Here is a 15,639-nt window from a genome sequence, read left to right as displayed (position 1 = left end):
ACCTGTCCAGAAACACACATGATCTGGTTATCTTGAATGCCGGAACATTGTGGCCCTTAAATTTTTGTCGAGTTTTAAAAGTCAGTCAAAATGGATTTTTCTTCTCCTCAAAGTAATGGTGTTAGAAAAGTAGTAAGATGCTACCAATTCTTGCTGCTGCAAATGGTGATTCCAATCGTCTGACATGTACTTGAAGATTCTGATTGAATTGTCATAATCTATTCTTTCCATTTCAATTTCCATTTCACCTTATCCTCTTGCATTTTAACTTTATGCAGAAAAAAGCAACCAGAATGGCTGGGGAGTTAAAGAAGCTCCACTACAAGGAAGGCCTAAAACATCTGGTGCTTTTTATCTTAAGCAAAGGGAGTGAGATGCAAGGGAATAAAAGAGAAGTATACGATATCAGCTTTTCTTCCACTTCCATGAGCAAGTAATTTATCGAATCTAAATGCAGTTTTTTATTTAAAAAAACCAATGCATTTAAACAAATAGCATACAATGCAATTAGATGTGGTTATGGATGACAATTTAGATCAGAGGTGTCAAACTGTTCTGTACCAGCCTGCTACCGGCCCTGCAGAAAAGGCAGGGACAACCCCTTTTACAAGAAGGCAAGAGGCTGGAATTAAGCCTGCCAAATTTATGAATACAAAAACAAACAGAACAAGACACGAACCAAGAAACAGGAGCTTTTCAAGCGGTTGCCTTCAGCAAACCAGCCCTCCCACGCATTCCCCTTTTATACAGTTCAGGGCGTGGCTTCTCTCTGCCTCCTTCCGAGGTGCCCCATTGCCTTCCTCTGTTTACTCCTGATTGACTGCCTCCTGCGTCGGGCATCCTTGAACAGGGCCAGCTGTGGGTCATCTTCATCCACGCTGTCAGGCTCACACAGCTGGGTCTCCATCGTGACCAGGTCTGGCTGAGGGCCTGGCTGAGGGCCTGGCTGAGGGCTCTGCGGAGCCTCAAGGCCATCATCAGCAAGCTCTTCAACACCCCCTCCTCCTCCTCTGAGTCATCCATTCCAACTGCTGAACCCACAGGCTGACCCTGAATCACAACACAAACTGTCAGCCCGTGGGCTGGATGCGTCATGCAGAAGCCGCGCCCACCCCATTGCCGGCAATGGCAAAACAGTCCTGATACGCTGCGCAACATCATGTGATGTCACGGTACTGACATGTCTGATTTAGAAGATTACCACTGTTGTATACTAACTCTTGAAGCACAAGAACCCCTCCTTAAATTCTTTCTTGGGGATAGCCACCCATGCTTTGATTACCATTAGCAATAGCAATAGACTTATATAATGCTTCACAGTGCTGTGCAGCCCTAAGCAAAAAAACAAAAAATATAACAAGAGTATTAATCCCCTCATAGTCTGTACATCCTGACTGGGACACCACAATGATGAGCCCTGGGCTGTTTATTATTTTAACAATGACTTGAATGAAAAGCTGAAAGGAAAGCTTAGCATATTTAACATAATGTTGGAAGAAATAGCTTTAGGAGGCTCATAGTGGCCCATAGACTGGGTCTGGCTAGTTGAATTCAAGATTTGTTTTTTCAAATTATGATTTTATTAAGCATTTTTGAAAAAGAGAAGAAAAAGGTAAGCAAACAAAAAAAGAGAAAGAAAATTAAAACATAAAACAAACAATTTACAAGTATCAGGTAAAAGATTAAGTTAAAGGTTTCACTAATTATTTTTTACATAATTTAATGTATTACAGTTTTTCAAACTACAGGTCATTGTTGTTAAAGTTCAGACAATTTATAAATGTCAGTAGGACTATGCTATGTAAATCATAAAAAAGATTAAAATTAACACTAAATTCCAGCCAAACTACCAAATATTTATTCTGATTTAACAGATCCATTAAATCCATTGAACTCAAGCTGATATGTGACCATCAATATTGGAGGAAGAAGAAAATGTGGTACGTAAATAATGTTCTAATAGGCATGTATGCCATATTGTCAGGTTTTTAGTATTTATTAAACAGTGTAAGATGTATGGATTATTCTAGGTTATCATCGTAAAATATATTAATTGTACCATTTAAAATTTAATGACTTTCCTTTTTTATTGGTTTTTATTATCTAATCATCTCATTCTCCACAGAAAGTCATCAGAATTGGAGGTGTCTTATATCAAGGTATGGATATAAAATAAATGTATTAAAGATAGACAAACAAACAAATCCTACCTTAACACTACTTGCAACCCAGTGCCAAAGAGGGAAAACAGTTTATAGTGTAGGAGTCTTCTGATTAAAAGCACAGACTTTGCAGTTGTAATTATTCTTCATTATAAATCAGATCCGGAAAACAATATAATAGAGTCAAGAGAGAGGCAGTTTGTTGTAGTGGTTAAAGCATCAGGCTAGAAACCAGGATTCTGTGAGTTCTCTCCTAGTTAGGAAGCTAGTAGGTGATCTTGAGCCAGTTTTTCTCTTTCAGCCCTAGGAAGGAGGCAATGGCAAGCCACCTCCAAAACCTTGCCAGGAATACTGCAAGGCAGTTGGCAGGAGTCAAAAACTGATTTAAAGACACACACAAAGAAACTTAAAAAAATAGCAATTTGGGTGAAAGCATCTCAAATTAAGTTTCATTTATTGTTCAGCTCCTTCCGGCGTGATCTAAAAACTTATCTATTCGAACAAGCCGGCCTGGCCTGATGGATTTGGGTTTTAATATTATTTTAACTAATGTATTCTTATTTTTATTGCCCTGTACACCGCCCTGAGTCCTTCAGGAGAAGGGCGGTATATAAATCAAATAAATAAATAAATAAATAAACATTTTACTAGAAATGGAAATTGAAATGAAATTGAAATGGGCTGGTGATGGTTTTTTGGATCAAACCATAGCTAATTTCAGCTAAGTTCAGGGAGATGTTTCCATCAATGAATATTTGGGTTTTCTTCTTCTTCTTCTTTCTCTTACATTTTTATTTTTGAAAGGTCCTGACTACTCAACTACTTATAGCATTTGTAAATAGTTTCTAAATGGCCAATATAATTTTTCCACTTTCAATATAGTGTGTTCTGTAAGCATGCTGGTATATCAGGAATAAGAAATGACAGTTCTTATTCCTCCAAAGAATAACTGAAATATCTTTACAATCTGAAATTAGAGTGGCGGAAGCCATTCTCTTTATTGAATTAAGTTGGAATTATTTCCTTTCTGACTGCAACTTCTTAAAGTTTCAGAAAGTTCTTGCACAGAGGCATATGAAATTGTGGAATGTCTAGGTTAGGAAAAAGAATGGATGCATTGTCCTGATTTTTTTGGAGCACAGAATATATTGTTGCAAAATAGCTGTGCTTTTTTGATGTAGATACAAATTCACATTTGTGTCACAATAATGTATATATAGAAGGGACGCGGTGGCTCAGTGGGTTAGGACGCTGAGCTTGTCGATCAGAAGGTCGGCAGTTTGGCGGGTCAAATCCCGAGTGCCGCGTAACAGAGTGAGCGCCTGTTACTCGTCCCAGCTTCTGCCCACCTAGCAGTTCGAAAGCACGTAAAAATACAAGTAGAAAAATAGGGACCACTACGGTGGGAAGGTAACAGCGTTCCGTGCGCCTTTGGCGTCTAGTCATGCCGGCCACATGACCACGGAGACGTCCTCGGACAAACGCTGGCTCTTCGGCTATGAAACGGAGATGAGCACCGGCCCCTAGAGTCGGAAACGACTAGCACGCATGTGCGGGGGAACCTTTACCTTTACCTAATGTATATATGATTCCACAAAAAAAAAGATTCATTCTTGAAATAGCCTGGTTGTAGGACTACCATTAGTATCAGATGTGTCAGAAATTTCCATTGACATTTCCCTTTTTCCAACAGATGCAACCACCCCAAAGAATAAGAGGTAATGATACAGTAGGTCTCAGCAGCAGCATTCGTCCTGACTGTATTGATGGGACAATCGTTGAAACTAAGAGTGGATGGCAGATTGGATTTGCTTCATTTCTTTGTTGATTTTGTTTTCCTGAAAATTGATAGGAAGAGAAGAGAAGGAAATCAGCTTCGCTGATTGAAAAGCAAATAATGCTAGTTCCAAATCTTTCTGATTGCTTTTGAAAGACTGGAGTCGACCTATGGTTATTTTATAGAGTTTAGGTTTTCACTTGCCTTCGGAAGTTGTGGGTGATCTTAAGTTTTTAAGAAGAGACTAGACAGTCACTTATCTGAAATGGTTTAAGTTCTCCTGCTTGAGCAGGGGGCTGGACTAGGAAACCTCCAAGGTCCCTTCCAGCTCTATTGTATTGTATTGTATTGTATTGTATTGTATTGTATTGTATTGTATTGTATTGTATTGTATTGTATTGTATTGTATTGCATTGCATTGCATTGCATTCTATTCTATTCTATTCTATTCTATTCTATTCTATTCTATTCTATTCTATTCTATTCTATTCTATTCTATTCTATTCTATTCTATTCTATTCTATTCTATTCTATTCTATTCTATTCTTTTTGAATTTTGTTATTGTATCTCCTCTCACTCTTCTTTTCTGCAAGGTAAGCGTACAGTATTTTCTGTTCCTGTCATCGGTATTTGACCACTCCTGATTCCAATAATGGTTTCCAGCTACTTTTCTTCTCTTACCACTCATTTGCAAATGACACCACAATATTTTCCTTAAAACCAATCCTCCCTGTATAAATTTCTCTGGCTGAATATGACTGCAATCCCCCCTAGTCAAGCGTTTTGTGCAATCTAGATTGTCGCAAATCTTTCCTATCAATTTAAGGTTAGGATATACAGAGGCAAGACTCAACATGCCTCTTGCTGTCTTCATTATTTTTTTTATTTTTTCTTTTCTTTTTTGTTTTTGCAGATATCTGAAGAACACTAAGAGACTCAGCCAAAGTTCAGAAAGATCAAAAAGGTGCTTATTTATTGCTTGGCATATTCCTTTATTTACTTTCTGTTTTATTTTATTATGTTGGTGAGTACTCCAAGTAGTAATAAAATTTGAAGAGTGCAATAGAGTATGCATTGATTTGTAAATGTAGTAGTAAAATCAATCAACTATTAAAAGCCTAAGAAGCTTTACAGTGAGATGCCTGCATTCCATAAATGTGTCACCAATGCAGGAGATTATCTCCCCTTTATTGCCAAAAACGGAGGTCCTACAGACCTGATTAGCTGGACAAATTGCAAGTCATGTCCCTTCGATAGCCAAAACTCTTTAGGTTAACAATGAACTCTGTATTAAGCCTGGAATCATGCAGTGGCCAATCGGTGCATATTTTCTTGCACTAATGTCTATCTCTTTGAACCACGTGACTATATAGGCTATCTGCTGCATTTAGCAACGAATACAATTTCCAGATACATTTCAATGGTAGTCACACATACAGCACTTTGTAAAAGTCAGTGTGATATTATCTAAATATGGAATTCTCATCAGAAAGACTGGAAGAAATCATCTGGTGTACTAGGCATAACTGCATAGAACTGCCACTTTGTACCAACTGTCTCTTGGGGATTTGGTGATAATAAAGATCAGTGAATGAATCAATGAAGGTTACAGTCTCAGACCCTAAGCCTATTCTTTCAGAGGGAGTCCAAAACCAGTTTAACAGGCTGGACTTTAGTACCAAATGTATTTCCCTATATACCTTTGCCTTTCTAGATTTAATTACAGCTTGCTTTCTCTCATCCAATTCATTATCAGGTTTAAAAAATATTCACCAGTAGCTAGTCAACTGTTAACGCTACATCCTACAGCTCCAGATAACTGTAATATATGTTTGTTTAAAAGTCATTGTAATGGTTACAATAGAAGATCGTATGTTTGACAGTTCTTTGACAGCTGACAGCTCCACACACGGCTACTGCTGACAGCTACCGATAACAGCAGTGAGCTGACAGCTACACACGCGGTCGCCCGGGATTGGCCAAGAACGAAAGCGGCAGGAAAATCTGTGGACTGGGATTGGCCAGGAGCTCGCCAGCGGGACTATATAAGGGGGTTTTAAAACGTGTTTTGCCGTTCCTGCTGAGATGAATAAACAGCTGTTAGTACCCAAGTCTGCTGTCCTCTTTTGATGGGAACCCGCCGTAAGACACTACATCTGGCGACGAAGGTGGTACTGCTTCACGGAGCCAAGATACGGAGTGAAGTCACGAGCTGACCGTCACTGAGCTGGAGTTACTGGGGAAAATAACCCCACAGGACCCGTGAAGCAGTAGTCACCAGGACAGCATGACATCGTTGGGACAGATAAGAGAATTTGACATCAAATACCCCGAGCGATAGGAATCGCTTTCGGGGCAGATAGAAGGGTACCTTCTATTCAACAAAATAACTGAAGACCGTCTAAAGGTCGCAGCGTTACTATGCCTCAGCGGACCTGCTGTCTACGACATCGCCACCAGCCTCTGTAATCCAGACCCAGTCAACACCGTCCCTAATGCGGTCCTGACTGACATGCTAAACACGCATTTCATACCTGCTCGCTCAGAGCTATATTGGCGACTGCAGTTCGCCCAGCGGACTCAATGGCCAGGAGAAGCTGCAACAGACTTCATTGCGGCTGTAAGACACACCGCTCGCTGGTGCCACTTCCTGAACCTGGAAGACAGGATACAGGACCAGATCATCTTGGGACTTCTCGACAAGTGGCTTCAAAGAAAAATAGTCGCCAAACCGACCATGAGCCTCACCGAGGTCATCAGTGAGATCCAGGCGTACGGAATGACTCACGAGGAAACCTAAGACCAACCTACCAATGGACCCAACAGGTCAATCCACCATAATACTTCAGCGGACAACAAAGAAGAAATTGCAAACCCCGACATCGGAGTTGATGTGATCCAACCAAACTACAGGAAACCCTTGGCACAGCGCGTTGCCGCAAAGGGAGCAAACAAACCTCAGACGTCTTCCTATCAAAACCCCCGCATGGCAAACACCAGTCTGAGATGTGCCAGCTGCAGAGCAGCCCACCCACGGGCATCCTGCAAGTTCAGGAATGCCAAATGCCACGAATGCGGCAAGACCGGGCAAATCCGCACCGTCTGTCGCAGCCGGAACCGAGGGAACATCAATGACCTGGATTCAGCCCTACCAGGTACGATGAACCCCTATAACCCATGCACAGAGCCCCCCTGGCCCTTAGTACAGACTACGAACTGGCGGGGAAAACCAGATAGCCATTTAAATGTTCACCAGCTGCTGAGGCCCAAAATAAGAATCAAAGTCCATTTGCAGGGAATCCCCTGCGAAATGGAGGTGGATTCAGGCTCCTCGGTCTCCATAATTTCTACAATACAATCTGCGGCCTCAGCAAACAGAGAATTCCCCTTAAACCCTCTCAAATGAGATTAGCTGACTTCCAACAGGCCCCAATTAAGCTTAAAGGAATAGCTACCTTAAACGTTTGTTTCAGGGATTCCAGGGCCCACTGGAAGTTTTAGTCACCCAGGGGAAGGGGGCCAGCTTAGTGGGACTTAACTGGTTCAAGGCCTTGGGTATTTGGATAGGGGGAGTCCATCTTACCCAGGCCAAAAGCCTTGAATCCGTCTGCAATTTGCAGACGTATTCGATGGCTCCCTGGGAAGGTACACAGGGCCCCCAATCTCCCTAAAATTAAAACCTGATGTCCTCCCGGTAAGAATTAAGGCCAGAAGAGTTCCGTTCACCCTCAAACAAAAAATTGAGGACAAACTGGAATGCTTAGTAAAACTAGGGGTGCTAGAACCCGTGGAGGGAGGAACCTGGGAGACCCCCTATTGTCACCCCCGTGAAACCTAACGGTGAGGTGCGCATTTGCACTGACTATAAGGCCACCCTTAACTGCACCCTGAACCCCCACGCTTACCCTGTTCCTTTGGTGAAGCACGTCCTCTCGGCCATTCAGTCCGGTGCCATCTTCTCCAAGCTAGATCTCACGCATGCTTACTTGCAGCTCCCTGTTACCAGGGAGACGGCTGACGCGCAAACAATAGTTACACACCACACTACAATAACCTCCATAAATGATCTCATGAAGATGTAAAATAGCATGTAGAATAGATTGGAACCCTGTGGTTACTATACAGGTAGTCCTCAACCTATGACCACAAATGGGAGAACATCTGTCACTAAGCAATCGGGTTGCTAAGTGAATCATAACCAATTTTGCTACTCTTCTTGGTTAATACCATTGTTGGGCTGTTCTCTGCAGAAATTGATGCAATCCAAATTTGGAACAAGACATTAGGGTATGTTCTCTTTCAGGCCATAAGTTACACTAAGCACGGCACATTGACTAAAACTGATTTAAAAAATATTCCATGAGTTTATTATTTCACCATGTGATAGTACAGCAATTCGTTCTGACTGTTAATTTTCAGACATCATGTCAGCAATTAGTTTCAGCAATTAGTTTGAAAAACATACTTTGAGCATTTAGCTTCAGCATTTGCTTTAGATCAACCTAAATAATTTCAAACCTTAAAGACAGTAAATGTAGAGTCAGTAGAATTTCTTGGTTAATTCCTCTGGACAAAAAGACCTGTATAGACATATTGTTATGCAAAGATGTATAGGCAAAAATTAACGGGCTAAGGGAATTTGTATTTTTGAAAATATGCAAGTTTTCCAGAGCATTTTGCACACTTTTTTGTTTAAAAAAACCTTTCTGGCAAAAAATTCCCCACAGTCACAGCTTTTGAGTCTGCTGCATCTCTGCAGCAGTCCTTGGAATGACCATGCAATAGTGTGATTAGCATGGACACATGATTAATAATTTTGTCTTCTCTACAACACACGCAAAACTGTGTGTTTTTACTGGGTTTAGTAAAAAGAAGGAAATTTATTCTTTCTAGTGGCTGCATTCATACATGTTGTAATCCATAATATGGTCTGTTTGAGTTAGTGCTATGTGAACCTCTGTTTTGCTGCACAAACTATGGTTTATTGGGGAAGTAGGCCACTTACACAAATTAGTATCTTAACTGCTTGTTACTTCAAGGATGGGAATATGTAAAATCTCTCTGTGCGATTATCTTATGTACAATTTAGTCAGTGAAATTAATAGTCTGAGTTCTCACAATATACCAATCTACAAACATCTAGAATAGACAACCTTTAAAAAAAATACCCCAAGGTCCCCTTTCACAAATAATGTCCTCAATCCTACTCACTTTGCTTCAATATCCTCATCATCACCATCATCATCACCAACACTACTTAATATGGGGCTCGTCTTCCCCCCATCAGCTCAGCATTCAGTGGACTAAAGGAAAATGCAAATAAACTAGACCTTATTTTCAGATAGCAAGCACAATTAGTTTTTATTTCCTGGCTCCATCCAGTGAAGGCAGCAGAAGGTGCTCAGGTTTCATGACCCTGCCCTTACGTCTGTCCTGCCTACACAAAGGTCTCCAGTTAAAGTCTTTCCCATTCTGGCTGTAGGAAAATTAACTGCAGGAAGACGGTAAGTGGAGCTGCAGAGGGCTGCAGAGGGCAGGGAAGGGAGACCAGGGGTTGTGATTGAGTCAGAATTACCCACATCTAGTTGTTTGGGAAAGTATGAGTGGCTCTTGTGGAATGTGGATAACTGTTCTTTGCTCTAAGTATTAGAGCATAAAAGTGAGAGATGCCTTTCTTGTTTCAGAAGGAGGGAGAGACTGAGCAATTAAGGCAAACAAAAAGAAAAAGCTAAAGAGTCTGTGGAAGGTTAAATAGAAAAGCTAGAGAGTAAGAAAGGAGAAAATAAACACACATTCAGGGAGCAACAGATAATCTTTTGTCACATGGGCCAATTTGGAATGCTGAAAACATGTGATGGACACACTTGCAAAATGGCCGGCTTGGCAATCTCCCCTATGTGCAAAGTGATGGCCTTGTGGGCAAGACTAATCCCAATACAACCCATGTGTCAGATGGGGCAGTCCCTCTGTCTCAGCTCTATGCAGAAGGAGGCAGTGACAAGCCAGTTCTGAAATTTTACCAGGAAAACTACAAGGAGATTTCATGGGGATGCTTTGTAAATAATTCCTGGTTTCTAGGATGCTGCAATTTCTGAAGAAATTTCTCTTTCAAGAAGCAGACTGGCTTCCATGGATCTCTCTGCCAGGACCGCTCTTTTCTTGACCATCTTGTGCTGCCTGTGGAATGCCGAAGCCCGAAAGATTGCAGATGTGCTCCGTGTGACAAATGGGGGTACTTGGGGTGACTGGGGCCCAAATGCATTTTGCGATAAAGGCTATGCTCATGGCTTCTCCCTGAAGGTAAAAGTTTACTTTTCAGATGCTCCCTTGCTTCTGAATATTCTTCAGTTTTCCATTGTCTTTCAAGAACGGCAATCAAGAAGTAATTGTGTGGATGCTTAACCCTTTTTGATTCTATAATTAAAGTAAGGCATTGAGTTTGGTCTGGAATATTGTGTGGCAGACCTAATCTTGATCCAAGATTGATCCATCGTCCAATATTTATGGACAAATGTTGATATTTCTGAGAATTCAAGTCTGAAAGACAGCAAGGGGAGAACGGCTGATCTAGAACTTTATCAGGGTCATATTTTCTTAGGTGGAAGAAAAGCAAGGGGCAGGTGATGATACAGCTCTGAATGGAATTCGCTTGTACTGTACCGATGGCACAATAATTGAGTCTAAAGTTGGACCGTGAGTAACTGACTTTCTGATCATATTTCATTTTCTTGTCATGAAGAATGGGAGAGGAGATGACTGGTGCTTAGTTCACTGCTACCCAGCCCTGAATGTCACCTTTGCTGATTTCAGAAGGGGAAGGCACTGAAAGTGTTGCTTAAGATTTTTGTGTTCCTGAGTGGTGCAGTGGTGTGTTCCTGAGTGGTGCAGTTTGTGTTCCTGAGTGGTGTAGTAGCTATGAATGAATGAACCTTTTATTGTCAAAGTACAACCATGTATACATTGAGATTAGCTGAGCCTCCTTTCGTGCCCCCCCCCACAACTCACAGTGACAACAAACCCACCGTCTTGTTACACCATGTGACACACCGGCCTTGCAGGTCAATCCTACATAAAATTATAAAATTATTTCCCGTTCAAGAGTCTGACAGCCCATGGATAAAAGCTGTTCTTCAGCCTGTTGATATGGCTGGCTATACTCCTGTATCTCCTACCCGATGGTAGGAGAGTAAAGAGGTACTGACCAGGGTGTGAGTCATCCCTGAGAATTTTTCTCACTCTTCCAAGGCAGCGAGCCCTGGCGATATCATCCAGTGGTGTCAGCTAATAGTTTGTGGGCCATAGTAAGTGTATCTCTTTTGCCCCCTTCACTTGTTCTTCCTGACATTCACTCCATCAAGAGCCCTTCTGGACTTCAGTCTTCCACACAATTCTCCAATTGTGCAGTTTATGAATCTGTCTGCTGTTCTTATAACTCTCCTTGTGAGGCGATATGGATTGCAGTGCTGAGTTACATCTACAAAGACAGAAATGTGGCTGCTATTAATGTCATACAATGGAATCTTCAAAATCAAATCCCAGGCAATTCAGTCACTGTGCTAGGGAATATTTTAGTTACTGTGTTAAAGAATGATGGTAACCATGTATTATTCGCAATACCTTTTACCTATTTATCAGGGTGTTTAATTAGGTACGTTGTGAATGAGAGTCTTAGCAATCAAAATGCCTCAAATCAGGATTAGGGTATCATTGGGCCTGTGGAATGTTGCTCCAATTTTGTTTACTGCAAAATCCTCTTTCCCCAAATAAATCACGGGGATGGGCCATATGGCAGTTAGAGGGGGCACTCAATCTTCCTGTGGAAGTCTAGGTTTAATGTAAACAGGGAAACTGAGATAGAACTTCAGACTTCCAGTAAGAAAACAAGGCACTGAATTTCCATAGAGGACTTTAGAGGACTTGCTATCTGAATAATGACTCACCTCTTCACTAGTGGGGGAATAAATTCATTCAAGGGTATAAAGTCTATAAAGCAAAAGTCTTCTTTTCAGGGGAAAGGGTGCCTCAATATTGCAAGACAATTTGTAGAATAAGAAGCTCCTGATATAATGGATTCTGAACATGACATGGATTAGGAGAAGTCTTGGGAAAGAGATATAGTATTCTTTATCCCATTTTTCCTAGGGGTTTAAGCCAGCAGCCACAAGACTCCTTGATTCCAATTTCCCCCCCTACAATAGCCTAAAGAGTTAGGTTGAATGTCAACTATTATTGACAGAATTATTTAATGAATGTTGATAGGCAAAAATAGACTTTAAGTTGATTCCTAGCCCCAAATTTTAGCCATTATGTCTGAACTCCTGGACTGATTACAGGTGTTTAATTTAGACAGTAAAGAGATGCTTATCCATCTTTGTCTTTTCCGGCAGGTGGGGAACCTGGACAAAACGCCAGGTGTGCCCCAAAGGCAACCTGGTTTCTTTTTCTCTGAGAGTGGAAGCGCCACAAGCAGAGGGTGATGATACAGCAGCTAACAACATCCAGTTCACCTGCACTGATGGTAATGGCCTGATTGGTCAAAGCCCCACAACATGGGGTGAATTTGGCCCATGGAGCCATCGCTGCATCTCATGTGGCATATGTGGGATGAGAACAAGGGTGGAGGATGCACAGGGCATTGGTGATGACACAGCACTAAATGATGTGAATTTTTACTGCTGTTAATGGTCGATACATGTTTCGTCATCTATAAATATACTTTTGCTATGTATTTTCAAAGACTGTTAATTATAGTTAAATATTAACTTGACAATAAAGGGTGTGTTTGGGCATAATATGGTAGTACAAGGTAACTACCCCCCAGGTGTTACCTCTTCAAACAGTCCCAATTGGGGAGGCCTAAGTGAGGTGGCAGAAACCTCAAGCATTGCAAATGATTGACTGTCTTCCCTCTCATCATTTTGATCCAAGTCAGAGTACCAAACTGCCATATCATGTTATTGCTTGCTTTCATGGAAATAAAATTATGTTGCATCTTCAAAGACTTTGGTTTCCTTCAATGAGCCATGTTTGGTCCACAACAATGCATATCTATTTCTTTGGGTTTATTTATTCTTCTATTCTGCATTTCACTGTAAAGAATACAAAAATATTAGAGAAAATATAACTGGCCCAGGATTGGTTAAGAACCAAAGAAAATTGATGCTAAAATGTTTTTTTAAAGATGTAGATAATGAGCTACAAGAGGGTTTTCTTCTTAGGCAAAGACTACAAATAATCACTTAACCCAAATATCACTTTTCTATTCTTTAATCACATAAAAGAATGTCTCTTCCAATCCCATGTCTTTCATTTGTTTAGAATTTTTTATTTATGTATTTATTGATTTGATTTCTACCTCATCCCAATCTAATCAGGCTCTTGGTCACCTGCAAACAAAAACATCATTTGTGATAAAGAAAAATGTAGCTAAACTTCCTAAACATAAATAACAAAATGATGTGTTGCACTGACCCAAACACGGTCCAGAAATGGTCTGTCCTGAGTTTCTTCTTGAAGATAGCTGGGAGTTGATATCATCTCAAACAGCTGGCCTTTCCAGGGGTCTGGTAGTGAAAGGCAATCAGCCCCCTTGATTTTCTGAAAATGGGGAACCATCAGCTGCTGATCTCAAGATGGCCGCAAGGCTCATTCCAGTAGGGAGATGTGTCATTGGCTAATTGGTATTAATAGCAGGCCAGCAATGAAGAAGTAAGGAACATCACACAATCAATGAACTACCAAGAAGAAAACTACACTCCCACCAAACATCTATGGAGATTCTTAATCATACAGGTTATGGTTGTCCCAAAAGTGCTTTTTGATCTCGTCAACCATGTTGTGAAAAAACAGCTGATGAATTTAGGACAGGTTTAAGAACTATTCAACAGTAGCTAGTCAACTATTAATACTACACCCTACAGCTGTAGAAAAGCTCTGTAAATGATTTCATCAAGACATAAAACAGCATATGGGATTGATTGGAACTTTGTGACATACTATATAAGTAGTCCTTGACTTATGATCACAAATGGGAGGACATCTGTCACTAAGCAATGGGGTTTTTAAGTGAATCCTAAGCGATTTCTTGCTGTGGTTGGAGTTTGCTTGTTAAAAGCCCACTAAGAAGGGTCACAAGTGACCCCAAAGTACTGAAATTTTCTTAAATACTTACCAGTTGGTTATTCACTAAAAGTTGCTAATTAAGGACTATCTGTAAAACTTAGTGCCAAACTGCAAAACATTATGTAACTCTTGCAGTAACATCCTTCCTTCATTCTTACATCATCCACCAAGGCTGTCAAAGTTTCAGCACCATATACCAACTGTTTGAAAGGGATAAAATAATCAACACAATACAGATGTATCAGCATGTTACTCAGTGGTTGAACAGTGTTAATGTGGGAGAACGTTGATTCCTTGAATAATAAATAAATAAATAAATAAATCTACATGTAGAGTTTTGTGTTCCTTTCAAGTTAACAGTTTGTTTTCTTTGTACTGGAATGCCAAAGGATATATGTGAACATGAATTGGGTGAATAAATAAAGTGCTGAAACAAGAAGAGGGAACGATTCTCATCTGGAATATTTGCTCACTCATCTTTCTAAAAAACATTCCCTATATCTATTTTCAACTGAAAAAGATATAAAAATATTAAAAAATAAAATACTTCCTACCTCTGGACCTATAATGGGAAAAACATACACCATACAAAATAGATTGGGAGGAAAAGCATGACAACTAGTTCCTAGTTCTAATATCAATATTTCCACCTTGGTTTGTCTTTCATTTTCATTTATATTTACTTTGGTAACTTAAAATACCACTGAGAATGGCAGTAGATGCATTCCTCCTTCACATATAGGCCTCTTGCCTTCACATGTGCAGTTATACCCAGAAAAGCTTACATACACTCTGATCATTAAATTGAAAATGAAACTATTGGATCCATATTTTCAGCCAAATCTTTGAAGCTGAACTTCAGAACGGTTATGTTGTGCATTGTTAAACCCTAGAGATTAGTAAGAATTGAACTACATGTTACTCATGCTATTTCTGCTTCTTGATGATTTACAGATTCTTGATCTGAACTCACTTTGAAATTAAAAATGTCTTTTTTGAAAAGATGTGAAAACTGGGCAGAATTTCAAGAATGCCCCAGAGGCAACTTCATTTCGTTTGGTCTCAACATAGTAGAACATAAAGAAGAACAACACTTCATGAAAGAGCAGCTAAAATGATACACTTGTAAAACAATTGAAAAGCCTTGGACTGGGTCAAGATCAGAAGTCATAATCCCTCTTTATGGTCTGTTGGTTCTGGCCACTCCAAGAGTATTACATTCAGTTCTGAGCACTTCATTTTTGGAAGCACATTGATGAACTGAATGTACAGAAGAAAGCAATTACCATGTTAACAGACTTCATGGAAATAGATATGAGGAATGGTTGGAGTCTCTGAATATGTTTAGTTTACAAAAGAGAAAATTATGGGACAACATGATAATTGCCCTGAGGTATTTGAACGGCTGAAATACAGAAAAGGGGGAAGGCTTGTGGGTTTCATTAAACCAGGTGATACTAGAAATAATGAATTTAAGCTAAGTTATGAAGAAGATTTTCCTAGTGTCAAATGAAACAGTAATGGGCCACTTTGCTTGAGAGAGTGTAGACTCTTTCACTTAAACAGAGTTTGAATGG

At 40.2% G+C, this 15,639-nt stretch overlaps 1 protein-coding gene across 1 annotated transcript in view; it reads left to right on the top strand.

The window, feature by feature from the left end:
• Positions 1–12,622, top strand: part of LOC308668273 (vitelline membrane outer layer protein 1-like) — a gene marked incomplete at both ends in the record, with an annotated part of 29,111 nt that extends 16,489 nt beyond the window's left edge. Inside the window, 2 exons of the mRNA XM_081328054.1 lie at positions 10,539–10,633; positions 12,328–12,622. Coding sequence (XP_081184180.1) covers positions 10,539–10,633; positions 12,328–12,622 — 390 coding nt within the window. The remainder of the gene's footprint in view (positions 1–10,538; positions 10,634–12,327) is intronic.
• Positions 12,623–15,639: the final 3,017 nt, after the last annotated feature.

This window comes from Vipera berus, assembly GCF_964194415.1.
Source record: "Vipera berus genome assembly, chromosome: 4".
Lineage (NCBI taxonomy): Eukaryota > Metazoa > Chordata > Lepidosauria > Squamata > Viperidae > Vipera > Vipera berus.
The sequence above is the reverse complement of the archived record's forward strand: the minus strand, read 5'-3'. Positions and strand labels throughout refer to the sequence as shown.